Source organism: Nuphar pumila, chromosome 6 (assembly GCF_984573655.1).
Source record: "Nuphar pumila chromosome 6, dmNupPumi1.hap1.1, whole genome shotgun sequence".
NCBI classification, from domain to species: Eukaryota; Viridiplantae; Streptophyta; class Magnoliopsida; order Nymphaeales; family Nymphaeaceae; genus Nuphar; species Nuphar pumila.
The window spans coordinates 29,714,188-29,730,692 of record NC_143254.1 but is presented as its reverse complement, the minus strand read 5'-3'; the positions used below and the strand labels follow the sequence as shown (position 1 = coordinate 29,730,692).

Below are 16,505 nucleotides of genomic sequence, written 5' to 3'. Positions count from 1 at the left end.
ATGGAATACCACCCACACAAGTCAACCCTCATCTCCATAATCTGCAGACCTAGCCAGACCCCAAAAAGTGGCAGCGGTCATGGTTTTTGACTTGGTCAATCCAAAACAAGAAACAAGATGGCATCCCAACATGCACTTTCATTGGCTCAACCCATCATTACTGTCGGCTCCAGCTAGAACCAAAGACTTAGCCCAGTCGGCTCAACCAACTCCGGCTTAGGCGAAGCTTGGGTTAGCTCATAACACAGTCAACTCAACCAACTCCTACCTAGGCTAGCCTAGTCAATGAGATTGGTCAACTCCAACTCTCATATGAGGAGGAGGAGTTTGAGAGCAGGAGGAGGAGGAGGAGGAGGACGACGACGAGAGGAAGAAGGGAAAAAATTTCTCACTTGGGTCGTGACCCAAAAGCGGAAGAAGACAGAAACCCTAAATTTTCATCTCCATTTTCTCTTTGTTTGAGGAGGAAGGAGAAGAGAGAAAGGGGGAAGAGGTAGGAGGTAGGGAAGGAGAAGAGGAGAAGAGGAGAAGAGAAAAGAGAGGAGTAGGAAGTAGGAAAGGATGGGGAAGAAGAAGAAGAGGGTGGAGAAGGTGTGGTGTTACTACTGCGATCGCGAGTTCGAGGACGAGAAGATCCTGGTACAGCATCAGAAGGCGAGGCATTTTAAGTGCCATGTCTGCCACAAGAAGCTCTCGACCTCCGGGGGGATGGCGATCCACGTCCTACAGGTCCACAAGGAGACCGTCACCAAGTATCGTGCTCTATCCCTATGCCTTTCCATATGATTTTTTTTCGTTTTTTTGGTAGTTTTTCATCTATTCCCTGATGCCCCATCTCTGTAGGCATGCGTATCCCTAGGGATTTTGTCGATTAGTGGTACGATTGCGGCTTATTGATGAATTGGGTTTTCCCTCTTTTGGGAGTTTGTTTTGGATCCGGTTGGTTGGTGTGCTTGATTTGAAGTGATGAATTTCTTTATTTTACTTATTTAGCGATTTTTTTCTTTATTTCTGTTATTGATGCTTAGTTTACAAAGAATTAACAAATCTTAACATGATTGGAAGTTTCTTTTATTAATAGGTGATCAAAGACAAGATTTATGTAAAAATTTCAGAAGAAACCGAATTGAAATTTCTGTTGATGTTTACTTTTTTGGAGATTGTGGTAGGATTTGTGGAGGTTATTTAAAGAGTGCCAATATTTGAAAATTTCGTGAGACATTCTCTGCCAAGACATTCTGCGATGATCTCCTAAAAGTCTTTTTCTTTTTTAAACTTCTGATACATGCTCGTTACTATGTAAATCTCATATCAGCATAGTTTTATTGAGAAGGGTACCTTTGGCTGCCGATGTATTTTTGTTACGCATGGTTTTTATGCATTTTTATGTTATTCTCTTTCAAAAATATGTATACATACGTTTTGCATTATTCTCATATGTTGTTTTTGCCAAAAGATAAAGCGCATGATAATAGGAAGGCCATAGTTTATTGTTGTTAACGGGGATTTAGAAAAGATATCTGATCATGACGCTTCCTAATGTTTTTCTTGTAAGGGTAGATTCTCTCTATTGCAGAATAATGCCATTCTTTTCCTCCTCATCCATGGCACAGTCCATGCATCACTAGATTTTCTTGACTGACTGGATATCAATTTGCACCTTTAGTGATAGGCTATGTTGTAAAATGTGTATGATAATTTGTATTTTAATTTCCAAAAAATAGTACTACGTTGTAATGTGTTGTCAATATGACAAGATTGTAAATTTGCATAACATAATCTTGAAAATTTAAAAAATAGAAAAAAAATCACATAATGGTGATTATGAATAAGGCTACCTAAGGCAGTAAATGTGCAATAGCGTAGAGTTGACAAACATAATCATAAGTAACTTAAGCACAATCTTAACATTCAAGCCTATCTGAATGGTCATAGTTCATGATGCATAAAACACATTTGGGTGGTAGACAAAAGCTACACGTTACATAACAATCAAGCAAATTTAAAACATATTAAGTATCTGATATTCTAATTCACTGTACATTAACTTCTTTTCAAAGTTTTCTAAACTATAACTGTGAACAACTTAACATTATACTACTTCCAAATTTTTTAATAAGTTGTTAGTATTTCTTTTTGAGTTACCCCATGATTCTTCATAAGCTCGGGAACATTCTCCAATTTTTGAAGTTGGCAGCCTTGATGATGGTCACATTGTTCAGACATTTCATATTCAGAGTCTGTTATGACTTCAGTGGTTGTGCCCTTCCACTATTCTTTTCTTGTAAGATAGCAATAATCTCTGGACGAACATTACTGAAATATTTGAAGAACTGCATCATTATATAGAGTTGCCTTGATTTACAACATGACATCTGCATTTATATATCCTCTTATGAATTGCAAATCCACAAAAATTATCACTAATCTCTTCCAAATCTCAACTGGTTCGCGATATCGCCTCATTGGGTCATTTTTTAAAATTAGGTTGCTTCTCCCTTCCATTAATAGATTTAACTGAAAAGCTCCAAAGCAATGAAATTTATATGATCATGCAAAAAACTAGAGTAATAAACCATTTATGCCCTCTTTTACCACTCATGAAAGTTCTTGGGGCTATTATCACTAATATTACTTTTGGATCTAACCAAGAAACCAGGATTTCTTACCTTAAAATGTAGATTAACAGAGGAGCAGAGTGGATATAATTTTTTTTGTTCACAACGAGTATAAATCAACCCCCTTTCCATGTTGATTTGGATTATAGAGAGAATAGGAAGGGAGAACTTCAAAAAAGCCCAAAACCCTAGCTCTAGAAAACCCTAAGTCACACTCTCAATGTGAGAAAAATGAAGTTGGGTGTGTTAAGAAAAAAAAAATCTAATGTACTTAAAGAATCTGACGAATTGTTAACAAAATTGTTCTGTCAAGAGTGTATTGCTGATATGTACCTTACACTATAGAATATAGGTAGGATACCTCTTAAAAGTTGTTTTAGGAGTGTATCATTTTTTTCCTAATTTTACAACTGTATTATAAATTTATAATGTATTGTATGATACATTACAACACTTACAGCATTGATTATAAGAGTTTGATAGGGTCTTATTTAGTAAGTGGTGGTCAATGGTCCTATTAGATCAAAAGCCTGGGAGCCATCAGCCACAGTACAATGGAGTCTAATTATGGCTAATTGAATCACTATATTGCAAGTCTGCTAGCTCAGTTGGAAACTGTGTACATCTGTTGGATAAACTATCATCACTCCCTGGATTACCAAGTATCAAGATTGTTCTTTTTGTCCATAATCTGGTTCTGGTACCAAAATACCTCTTTCTTTTTTTCCTTTTTAGGTGGATATGATTATCCCATCACATACTAAAAGCAGTGCTTCTGTATTACTGCAGTGAATGTGCAGGTTCTTGTACAATAACTGGTGAACGTTTAGAGTTATATTCAATTAACTGTAGCCATTAAGTCTTCAAGATTGAAACTGAACCATTTGGCTCTCTTAATTGCTATAAACGTTTTTTGTTTGCCAAGGGTTTCACTCAGGAGGTTAGTCTGCCTATGAGAACCACTTTGCTATTATTCGTATGATTGGCTTTGGTGGGGACTTAAATGGTTGTGGTGCCATGCGATACTGTCCTCTTCATACTAATTGATGTTTAATTTGATATGGCGGTTGAATGATGTTTGGTAATTTGGATCATAATGAATTGCATATTTGTTAACAGTACTCAGGTTTGATGAATTGCGGCTTTCTGCAAGTTCACATTAGTTTGGCAATGTAATCTTGTAACTGTAATAGGATCAGAATTGTTAAGTGCTTGTTGTATTTTGTTGTGTATTCTTAGTAGCTTTGAACTTTATGTTTCCTGGTTCTTTTATATTTCTTATTCGCCATGTCTGCATCTCTCCTGAGGCTTTATATGAGCCAAGACAAACTGAGCCCAAGCCTGAGCCTGAGCCTGTGTTTTTTATTATAGAAAAAAGGATAAAGCAAGATCGAGCTGAACCAATTTTCTTGCGAGTTTTTTGAAGAGACAGGTGGCAGGATTTGAATCAACCACCTCCCATTTCTAAGGCAAATACATTTTTAAAACAAAAGTATTTTCTGTTGTTAAAACATTCATCGAACGGGCATAGGCACACAAACACATTTGAGTAATTGACAGGTCCTGACCAGTTTTATCTCCCAACCATCCTAACCACTTTGAGGAGCATATTTGCCAGTGTTTTTTGCTTAATCTAAACATGTAGATGTGTTTATCATTGCTGTTTACTAAAATTCATGCTTTTGATTAAATTAATTTAACCAGAAAATTTTATATTTTTATCAAGTTTTAATGCAATATGCGATTTTGATCTATTATCATTCTAATGTCATATCTTAACATGAAAAATATCTCATCTAATGCAGGTTTTCTACTAATTAAGTTGATAGAATACATCTATGTTCAGAACTTCAGATAAAGCAAATATTGACAACTGTACTTTTTTAAATCGTGTGGGATATTTAGGACCTGCCAATATATATAATGTGATTATGGGGAATGTTCTATTCAGGTCCTATTTTCGCTAGTTTCCAAGTTAGGTCCTAGCAAAAAATGTGGCTGCAGGTGATTTGTGCTTGTTCTAAACTGATAGATGTGTTTATCATAGTTTACTTAGTAGAGATCATGCATTCAATTCGGCATTTTTCATGCACATATGTGTTTTTTAGTTGTCAAAAATGCTAGTCGGAGCCTAGGCAAAAGACCCTTAAATGGACTAGTCGAAGCCTAGGCAAGACCAAAAAAATAAAACATCAAGAAAAGATTTTTTTTTTTTACAATAAATAATTAAATTTAGTAACAAACATATGATTGTAACTATGGATGAAGTGTGTACGCAAAATTCATAAAATTCCATAATATTAAACATTCACCAAAGCTTCGGGTACACCATCTGGCTTCTCTCTCTCTCTCTCTATATATATATATATAGAGAGAGAGAGAGAGAGAGAGAGAGAGTTATCCTGCCCTTGTTTTGTTTGGTCACTCTCAGGCCCCTCTAAAAATCACAGTTTTTAGATGTTAGATGTGTTTATGATTGTTGCGGAATGGATAACATGTAATTGATTAAGCATCTTTATGCTCAGATGTGTATTTTAAAGAGGTAAAAAAATCATTGGTTGATATCGTACTAAAATTTTATGATAAAATGTTCACATTTTTTACATCAATTTTAAACAAAGCTTGTTTCTCAACAAAAAATTAGTGATAAACACATCTAATGGTTCAAATTGATCATAAAACACCTAAAACTTGATATTTGGAGGGTCTTAATGGTGACACAAAGAAAAAAGGGATAGGATGAACCCCGTTCTCATACATATATATGGGTTAATCTAACATTAAACTAGTTGTGTTTAACATTAAATGGATTCAACCTTATAAAAATGACTAAAAAACCATTAAAAGAATGACGTTTTTTAAAATGCATGCTTACTTTTATGTGCATTATAGGTCTTTTGAATTTGGAGAGAATTGAAAAATCAAACACCTTTTCCAAAAAAGTAACTTTACGAATCTATCAAAGTTATCTTTTTTATCTCTAAAAGTAATCATGTGTTTTTAAAAATGCCTTTTTAAAGGGTATTTTAGTCATTTTAATAAGGTTGAATCCATCTAATATTAAACTGAAGTAGTTTAATGTTAGATTAATCTTATATATAGATAACTAAAAAAGCATATTTTATATGTGTGTGTATTTGTGTGTCAAAAACAAAAAATAAAAAAGAAGGAAAAGAAATAAAAAAGGAGAAAAAGGAAGAAAAAGAAGAAGAAAAAAAAGAAGAGTGAAGGGGCAAGATGAGGAAGAAGAAAAAAAGAAAAAAATAAGAAGGAAAAAAAGAAGGGAGAAAAAGAAAAAAAAGGAAAAGGGGAAAAAGGAAGAAGAGGAAGAGACGCAGGAGGGGCGAAAGGAGGAGGAAGAAAAAAAAGAAGAAAAAAATAAAAAGGTAAAAAAGAAGAGCAAAAGAAGAAGAACAAATGAAGAGAACAAAAAAAAAAGCTTTTGGGGCGAGAGGAAGAAGAAAAAGAAATAAAGAAATAAAGGAAGGAGAAAAAAATTAAAAAAATGACAACCATGTCCCTGCAGCCTAGGCGGGGACAACCTAGGTAGTCTAGGTCGAAAAATAAGGCCCTACCGCCTAGACTCATAAGTCTAGGCGGTGGCCCTGCACCTAGCCCACCTAGGCGGAGCCTGTAAAAGTATCTCCGACAAGATACTAAGCACAAAGGCATAAAAATAATGGAATCACTTTATTGAGCACTTGGGCTTTGACTCAAAGCCATGAAGAAATACAAAGGGGAGAGCCCCTATTTATAACAACACAAAGGGGGCCTTGTGACCGTTGGAGGGGCCCAACGTCTATTTGAGTGGGCCCCCCAAGGTACCTTTTGGTACTTTAAATAAAAGAAATAAAAATAAAAAAGAAAGAAAAAATAAAATAAATTTACAATCACATTCATGCGTAAAACAGAGGAAAAGACTGAACTACCCATACGATTAAACAAATAAAAATATATATTTTATATATATAATAAGTAGATACATATACATATATATATTAATGTATGTGTATGTATTACCTTATATATATAAAATATATATATTACATTATATGATTAGTTGCAAAATTTAACACCCCCCCTCAAACTTAGGGCAGGATGACCGAGAGTTTGCTAAGAAGGAAGTTGAAACGCGGAGCACACAAGGCTTTAGTGAAGAAATCCACCAACTGATATTCGGACGTGACATATGGAAGGTCAATGATTCCTTTGAGGTACGCCTCCCGAACATAGTGACAATCCATCTCTATGTGTTTGGTCCGCTCATGAAAAGTGTGATTTTTAGCAATATAAATCGCACTTTTGTTGTCACAGCATAGCTTGGTAGGCCCTTCAATTGTGATCCCCATGTCTTCCAGCAACTGATGAATCCAAACAATTTCCATGGTAGTAGTCGCTATGGCACGATATTCGGCTTCAATTGATGATAGAGACACCTTTTGCTGCTTCTTGCATCTCCATGAGATCAATGAGTCTCCTAAGAATACACAAAAACCAGTGGTGGAGTGACAGTTATTTGGGTCACCTCCCCAATCAGAGTCAGTATAAACAATTAATTTTAACTCAGAAGAGGAAGACATAAAACTCCCTTATTAAGAGTGTGCTTTAGGTATCTTACGACACGTAAGATAGCACCCATGTGAACTGAAGTTGGTGCATGCTGAAACAGACTTGTCGTATGCACAACACATGAGATATCTGGTCTGGTAATACTTAGGTACATCAACGATCCTACTAGTTGCCTGTAGAGAGTAGGATCGGAGAGAAGAACACCATCATCAATCTTCATTTTAGCTCCTACTATAACAGGAGTTTCACAAATTTTATCGTCCGCAATACCTGACCTGTCAATAATCTCAGATGCAAGCTTAGTTTGAGACAAAAAATATCCTCTATGAGAGTATGCTACCTCAATACCCAAAAAATAAGTTAAGAAACCCAAGTCAGACATTTCAAACTTATCCTTTAAAATTGATTTTATGCTTTTAATCCTTTTAGAGTTATAAGCATGTCATCCACATATAGTAGCAGAATAACAATCCCTACATTAGATTTTCTAACAAACAAAGCAATATCAGTAAAGCAGGATGAAAAACCATTTTCTAACATTACAGAGTTAAACCTATCATACCAAGCCTTGGGGGCTTGTTTCAAACCATAAAGTGCTTTTCGAAGGCGAAACACTTTTCCTTTAGGAGACTCCATTCCAGGAGGAGCATCCATATATACTTCTTCGTTTAGATCTCCGTTTAAAAAAGCATTCTTAACATCCATCTGATAGATGTTCCACTTATTGATTGAGGCAACGGTTATAAGACATCGGACGATGACCATCCGAGCTACCGGGGCAAAGGTCTCCTCATAATCAATCCCATATTTTTGACCATATCCTTTTGCAACTAAACGGGCCTTGTATCTCTCAAGGGACCCATCACTCTTAGTCTTGACCTTAAACACCCATCTACACCCTATTGCTTTCTTGTCTTTAGGGAGGTCTTGAAACTCCCATGTCTTTGCTTTCCTTAGAGCTTCAAGTTCATTATTCATAGCGACTATCCATTCCGAACATTTTCGTGCTTCCTCAAAGTTCCTAGGTTCTATGTAAGAGTGAATGACGCTTAGACAAGCTCTATATTTAGGTGAAAAAGACTCATATGAGATGAACCTAGAAGGGGGTTTTCTTGGTCTTTCGGTCCTACGAAGGTTTTCCTCACTCTGAGGAGTAGTCTCATTATCATCATATCTTTCGAGGGCACTTCTGAAAGTATTCCTATCTCTATGAGAGTAGGTTATGGGATCTCTATGCGGTTTTTCATTGATATGTTGATGAAGCGTTGAGGGCTCAGAATGAGTTTCATTATTACTTAAGTCATTTTGATTAGATTCATCATCACTAGTATCATCATCTTCAGTCAATAAATCAAACAGAAATGAATAGTCTATATTCTCGTCATTAGATTCAAGTTTTTCGAAACCACTAATATTTTCCAAGAAGCTTACATTTCTGGAAACATATAGTTTATCACTTTTAATATCATAACAACGAAAGCCTTTTTGAGTTTCAGAATAACCAAAAAAGGCACAATGAATGGCTTTAGGGGAGAGTTTGTCATTTTTATCAGTAAGGACAAAACATTTACATCCAAAAACCCTTAACCTGCTATAATCAGGTTCTTTTTCGTATAATTTTTCAAATGGGGAAATCTTGTTCAGGTTTTTAGATGGAAGTCTATTTATGAGATAGACAGATGTAAGGGCTGCCTCAGCCCAAAGTTTTTTTCGGAATATTTTGTGAAATGAGCAAAGTTCGTGTTGTTTCAATAATATGCCTATGTTTTCGTTCAGCCAACCCATTTTGTTGGGGGGTTTTAGGACAAGACTTTTGATGGAGAATACCATGATTTTCAAGATAACTTTTGAATTCATTGGAAAGATATTCACCACCCGAATCGGTTCTAAGAATTTTTAAATTTCCATTGAATTGATTTAAAACCATCATATGAAATGTTTTTAAAGTTGAGAAAACTTCATGTTTATGTCTAAGAAAGTATATCCAACTAAATCTAGTGAAATCGTCCACAAAGATAACATAGTATGAGAAACCTCCCTTAGATATCACCGGAGCCGGACCCCATACATCGGAGTGAACAATTTCAAAAGATTTTGTTGTAAACATGGATCTTTGAGAAAAAGGAAGACTTTTCATTTTCCCAAGAATACATTCATTACAAACAAAATTTTCATTACAAAGATGCTTAATAAAAGGCAAATAAGAGATTTTAACAATGTTGCGATGACCCAATCTCTTATGCCATACATGAATATCTTTGTTTTGAGCAACATTACAAAATTGATTCTTGGGAATTTTGAGAAAATCAACATAGTAGAGGTCTCCTCTCCTAGAGCCTTCCCAATCAACTTCCCGGACTGGCGATCCTGTATCCAACATTTATTAGAAGAGAATTTTATATCGCAACTATAGTCCGAGAGTTGAGAAACGGAAAGTAAATTTAAGTTTAGTTTTGGTATAAGACGAATTTTTGGAATAAAGAAGTCTTGTTTTTCAAAATTGCCCATTCCTTTAATTTCAAGAGGTGTTCCATCCGCCGTTGAGACAAAAGATGGAAGAAATTTTTTAGAATAATCAGAAAGAAAACAAGGACTTGGAGTCATATGAAATGAAGCACCGGAATCTAGGAGCCAAGATGTCTTACCGAGAGAGGAGGAGGATGACATAGCGGCTTCAGAAATGCCTCCTTTGAGAAGAGGTTGAAGAGCATCCATAATTTGTTGAAGCGAAAGAGACTCATTTGATGAAGAAGGTCGTTCCTCTGGTTGGGATGCTAAAGCCGCGACAAGAAATTTCTTCCATTTGGGACAAATGGGTTTGATATGCCCCGATTCTTTACAAAAATGGCAAGTTAATTTGCTATAGTCTCTTTTGCCATATCGATCATTTCCTCCTTTTCCTTGATTTTTGAAGTGGGGGCGGTTTGTAGGTCTTCAAATTATTTCCGGGTCTTGACACAACATTAACCGCTTCATAATCATTTTGAGAAGATGTAGCAAGGATGCTAGGATTATTATTACTAATCCCCATACGGGTTTCCTCACCACTTAGCTTGGTGATAACATCTTCAATAGAGGGAGATTTGAAGGCGGATAGAAGAGAGGACCGAATTTGCTCAAATTCGGGTCTAAGACCATTTAGAAAGTTGAAGAATCGATCTTCCTCTAGTTGTTTGTGTCTTAATTCAATAGCTTCTCCGCTACATTTTGGTTCGAGCATAGCAAGCTCGTCCCAAATAGATGATAGTTCGGCAAAATATTCCCGAATAGACAAATCGTTTTGTTGAAGGGTCAAAGCTTTCTTTTGGAGATAATATTTGTGAGATAAGTCCCTTGAAGTATACATTTTCTCAAGGTACAACCAAGCTTCAGAGGCCCTTTTAAACTTAATGATGTTGACATTGATTTTGGTTTCAACGGATGAAAAAATCCAAGACAAGATTTTGAAGTTCTTCATCTCCCACTCATCATGCCTTTTGGAATATTCTTCTAGGGCCTTTTGTCTATCTTCACCTTCAAGAATCTTAATATCCCCTTTCTCTATGACAATAAGTTTGGGTTCGGGTTCCGATATGGAACCTTGAACGTAACCCCAAAGGCCTTTCTCTTTGATATGGGCTTCCATATTGCTGGCCCAAACATGGTAGTTCGAACCACTAAGTTTAAAACCAAGGGAGAAATGGGAGTCTTTTTCACCCATTAGAGAGGAAAGAAGATAGAAAATAATGCGCACCTTAAAGGATTTTCAACCCTTTCTTGACAAAAGTTGCTTCTAAAATATTGCCCGAAGGAGATGGTTTACTTCAAAACTTCACTAACTTGAGGGCACGTTTTTCGAGGCACTTCACAAGTGAAGAGATGCACAATCCTCCTTCTTCAACCTGGCTTTGATACCATGTAAAAGTATCTCCAACAAGATACTAAGATCAAGACCTTAATATTCTTGATAATAAACCTGGCACAAAAGCACGATAAGAACACTTTAGAGCACTTGTGCACAAAAGCACAACTCACAAAAACTCACAAATGCACAAAGGCATAAAAATAATGGGATCACTTTATTGAGCACTTGGGCTTTGACTCAAAGCCATGAAGAAATACAAAGGGGAGTGTCTCTATTTATAACAACACAAAGGGGGCCTTGGAGGGGCTCCACTCATAGACGTTGGAGCCCCTCCAACGGTCACAAATGTGACCGTTGGAGGGGCCCAACGTCTATTTGAGTGGCCCCCCCAAGGTACCTTTTGGTACTTTAAATAAAATAAAAAAAGAAAAAAAAGAAAAAATAAAATAAATTTACAATCACATTCATAAAGTGAATGTGCGTAAAACAGAGGAAAAGACTAAACTACCCCTACGACTAAACAAATAGAAATATATATTTTATATATATAATAAGTAGATACATATACATATATATATATTAATATATGTGTATGTATTACCTTATATATATATAAAATATATATATTACATTATATGATTAGTTACAAAATTTAACAGAGCCTAGGTGCAATTTTTGACAATTAGTTTTTTTTAGAGTTGTGAAAAATCAATGCCTCATATTATGCTCAAATTTGATGCTAGAAGATTCTATTTTTTTTGGTAATTTGATTCGATCCAAAACTTGTTCCTTGATAAATAAACAATTGTGAACACATCTACAGGTTCATATTCGACAAAAAACACAACCACATTTTTTGTCAGGATCTAACTTGGGACCTAACAAAAATGGGACCTGAGAACATTTCTCACTATGTCACAGGGACTCTTCAACTAGGTGCCGCACTCGCACCCGCATCCGCACTCAATGCAGTCAACGCACCAGGGTAATTTATGTCCAACTTTTGGACTTTATATATATATATATGTATATATATATATAATTTTTTATATTTTTGCCGCACCCCCACACCCAAGTTTTTTGAAAGTGCCGCACCCCCACACCCGCACCCACACCCACACCCACACCCATGTGACATAGATTTCTCATTATATATATATATGTATTCACTTATTAAATGAATGAGCCCAACCTTCTCTGGAGATGCTCAGCTTATTGACTACTCTGTGTGTGTGATGTTGTAGTTTTGATCATATTTTTCTTCTCTGTTTTGGTTAGCATTTCAAACATTCTCCTGCTCTTTGTTTGAATGACATTGTTTGATGTGCTTGTTTCTGTTATTAAAGTCCGGTCTGCCAGCTTTGTATGATCTTTTAGTATTTCTTTGTTATCTTATTTTTTTCTGCTTTCTTTAAACTGCTGAGCATCTACAAAACTTGTATCTGTTTTTTGACCAAATTGTTTCTTTCAGTGTCCCCAATGCTAAACCAGGACGAGAATCAACAGAAATAGAAATCTATGGCATGCAGGGAATTCCTGCTGATGTTTTAGCAGCCCACTATGGAGATGCAGGTGACTCTTTATTAATGTTCTACTTAATAAACTTACAGTAGGCTGCCAGCATCTTGATGTCCATGTCTTTAATTATTTTGAAGTCTATACTCTGCATTATGTCAAGTTTGATCTTGAAAGATATAATTCTTGACTTGGATAGTCTATTTCTTGCCAGAATCATGATACCCATGTCTTTATTTTATTTTGAAGATTATACTGTACATTATGTCATGTTTGGTCTTCAAAGATATAATTCTTGACTTGGATAGTCTATTTCTCCAATACTCTTGATCTTCATCTTGGTCAACCTTGTAATTTTTTCTCATCTCTCTCTGTCTGTCTGTCTATCTTGGTAGCACATGTTTGTGTGTGTATTTATGTTTATGTTCTTCAATTTTTTGGTGGTCCGTGCTGTGTCTTTTTCATTTCATGATTTGAGTCACATGTGCACATAAGGCTCTAGTCTATTTGGGAGTGTTGTTGGGAGGGGTGATGACGGGGAGATGAAATAGGCGGATTTCCCAACAACATCCTCAGGAGGATGTTGTTGAAATGGGCCCATTTATAACTCCATCACCCCTTCCAACACCAGCCCGATTTCTGTCTCCTCTCCCAAAACCACCATCCCCCATCTCTGCTCCCAACAATCCAAACAGAGCCTAATTGGCTTTAGCTTTATTTTTGGATACTGTTTCATATTTCTGTTTTTTTCACAATAATTATCTAAAATTTGTCAAGTGTATTTTATGTATTTTCACTAAAATGGTGAGAGGTATGCTTCTACTGCTTTGATAACTACTGATTTTGCAATTGGTAAAAACCTATGTCACATGGGTGCGGGTGTGGGTGCGACACGGGTGCGGCGCAATTTTAAAATTTTTGGACACGGGGATTCGACTATATATATTATTTTATTATATTTTATTTTTTTTTAAAAAGATATCATTTTATTTTAATTAAAAAGTGCACAGTCACAGCACTGTGCACAGGCACAGGCACAGCACTGTGCACAGTGCATAGGCACAGGCACATGCACATGCACATGCACATGCACATGCACAGTAAACAGGCACAGGCACTGTGCACTGTCTCTTTTTATATGAAAAAATCGTTTTTTTAGTTTTTTCAATAGACATTTTTGGACTCGGTCAAAGTTGACCGAGTCCAAAATGTGGACGGACTCGGCCTCGACTCGTTGTCCGAGTCCGACTCGGCGTTGATCGAGTCCAGGCCGAGTCCGAAGCCGCACCCGTGTCCGCACCCGTGTCGGGGCGTGTCGACTCGGGTGCGGCACCTCCCTAGCCGAGTCCGTGTGACATAGGTAAAAACTGGTTGTTTAATTGACCTACCCATGATATAACAAGGGTACGAAACATGCTATTGGATTTTTGGTGTTTTTTTCAAAATTTCAACCACCTAGACGTGTTCAGCATAATTGATTTATTAGAAATTGACACTTAGATCATGCATTTTGGATCAAAAAAATGGCATTTGGAGCCTCCAAAATTTATGAAAATTGTTGGCCGTTGATTTTTGAAACCTTGTAAGAACCTATCCATGCATGATAATCAAATGCTCCATGAAGTTATTCCTATAAAAACTACAGTCAGAATTTTGAAAAAATGCCGAAAATCCAATAGCATGTTTAATTTGGCACCATGCTCATTTAGTAGCTTCTCATTTCTCTATACAATGTGAGCTGGCGTGTGAACTACGTATTTTCAACTTTATTTTTTTTTGCAAATCCAACCCTGCATATGTGTTTGACATGATCAATTGCTAGGGAACGACTCTTTGATCATATATTTTCAATGAAAAAGTATGATTTTTGAATACTTGAATATTTCTGAAAATTCTAAGCCATTGATTTTCAAGGCTTAAAAGATCCTACTTATGTGTTGTAGTCGGACGATTTAAGAGCCGATCCCTGTAAAACCAAGCATACAGATCACATCCGTATGGTAAACTTTGAGGAAAAAACCAAAAGATGTGTTCAACATGCTTGATTTAGTAGGAATCGACCCTTGAATCATGTTTTTTGACGAAAAAGCATGTTTTTAACCGTCGGGAAAATCGGTCTTCATAGACATTTATTTTTGGATTGCCGGAAAACCTATATACAGGTCGGATTCGTGCTATACAAAAGCCGGTTTCCACTAAATAAAACATGTAGATCTATGGTGTTAGATGTCTGAAAAAAACCAAACAAGGGGATTCCATCAATTTCTAGGTCGATTGTACCTAAAATTGACTGTAGTAAATATTAACCTATATATATATATATATATATATATATATATATATATATATATATATATATATATATATATATGAGAATGAGGATTATCCTGCCCTCTTTTTTGTTAGGTCACCATTAAGACCCTCCAAAAATCACAGTTTTAGGTGTTTTATGCATGATCTGAACCGATAGATGTATTCATCATTGTTTACTCCATAGAGAACATGCATTTTATTAAGAATCTTTATTCTCATATGTGTACTTTAAAGAGAAAAAAATCGGTTGATATTGTGTTCGATTTTTATGATAAAATATTCGCATTTTTACATCAAATTAATTTGAAATGAGGCTTGTTTCTTAATAAATAAGCAATGCTAAACACATCTAAGTGTTCAGATCAGTGTTGTGAAAAGCGTTGAGGCGCTCCACCCAAAACTGAGGCGAGGCGTAAAGCGTAAGCCTCAACTTTTTTTTGAAAACTTTAAAAAATTATAAACAAATATCTGAAAATACAAATAAATAAAGAAATGCTTTATTGATGAAGTAACAACCAATAAGAAATAGAAAATCTCAAATAAGTACTAAAAAATATGAGATTAACATATAAAAGTAACTAAGAAACTGTTTACATAACTGAAAAACTAATTATATAATTGAAAAATATAATGTCCTATAAAACAACAACCAATAAGCAATAGCAAATCTCAAATAAGTACTAAAAAATATGAGATTAACCTATAAAAGTTAGAATATATGAAATTAACATATAAAAAGTAAAGAAACCATATAACATATAAAAGATAACATATAAGAGTAACTAAAAAACAGCTTTTTTAAAGTGCTGCATCGCCTCATCTTCACCCACACCCGCACCTATGTGACATAGCATTTTACATTAGTTACATTCAACTGATTGAAATGACCAAAATACCTTTAATAGTAATGACATTTAAAAAAAGATATGTGATCACTTTTTGGGTCAAAGAAGTAACTTTAGCTTTTCAAATTCAAATTTGCAAACTACACATTTAACTGTTTTGGAAAAAGGTGTTTTTACTTCCTCCTCGGGGGCCGAAATCCAAGACTCACATTACCCATAAAAATGACCATGCATTTAAAAAAATGCTTTTAAGGGTATTTTGGTCATTCCAGTTGAATGCAGCAAATGTAAATATTACTATTTTATTGTTAGATAAACCATTTATATTGTATATGTATATATGTACGACTGTATGTATATATGGATTTCTTTGTGACGATCACCAACTCTAATAGTCCATCAGACGATCACCAACTCTAACAGTCCATCTATCTTATTTGACCCCATTTGACTTATATTTGCATAAAGTACAAATACATTTTTAGAACACTCAAGTAAATAACGAACTACCAGTGGGTCACATATAGATGGATCTAGTACCTAACTTGTAAATGTCTCTCAATTTAGACCGCTTCATTTTCAGCATGTGGAACCCTGTTCTCAGTCATAGGTACTTGCTTATCTTATCTGCAGTTAAACATTATAAATTTGATTAATCATTGTATCTCGTGTTTTTTTTCTTTTTTTGGATATGATGTCTTATTCACACAAGCTTTGACATGCTTAAGTACATTTTGTGATGAATGTACAGTTCTTTATATAATTCTTACAACACTCATCTTCATTGCTTAGTAAGTGTTA

General features: G+C 35.4%; 1 protein-coding gene across 1 annotated transcript in view; it reads left to right on the top strand.

Moving 5' to 3' along the window:
- Nucleotides 1–333: 333 nt before the first annotated feature.
- Nucleotides 334–16,505, top strand: part of LOC149834520 (protein SUPPRESSOR OF FRI 4-like) — a 29,042-nt gene continuing 12,870 nt past the window's right edge. Inside the window, exons 1-2 of the mRNA XM_090011460.1 lie at nucleotides 334–752; nucleotides 12,503–12,603. Coding sequence (XP_089867586.1) covers nucleotides 562–752; nucleotides 12,503–12,603 — 292 coding nt within the window. The 5' untranslated portion in view covers nucleotides 334–561. The remainder of the gene's footprint in view (nucleotides 753–12,502; nucleotides 12,604–16,505) is intronic.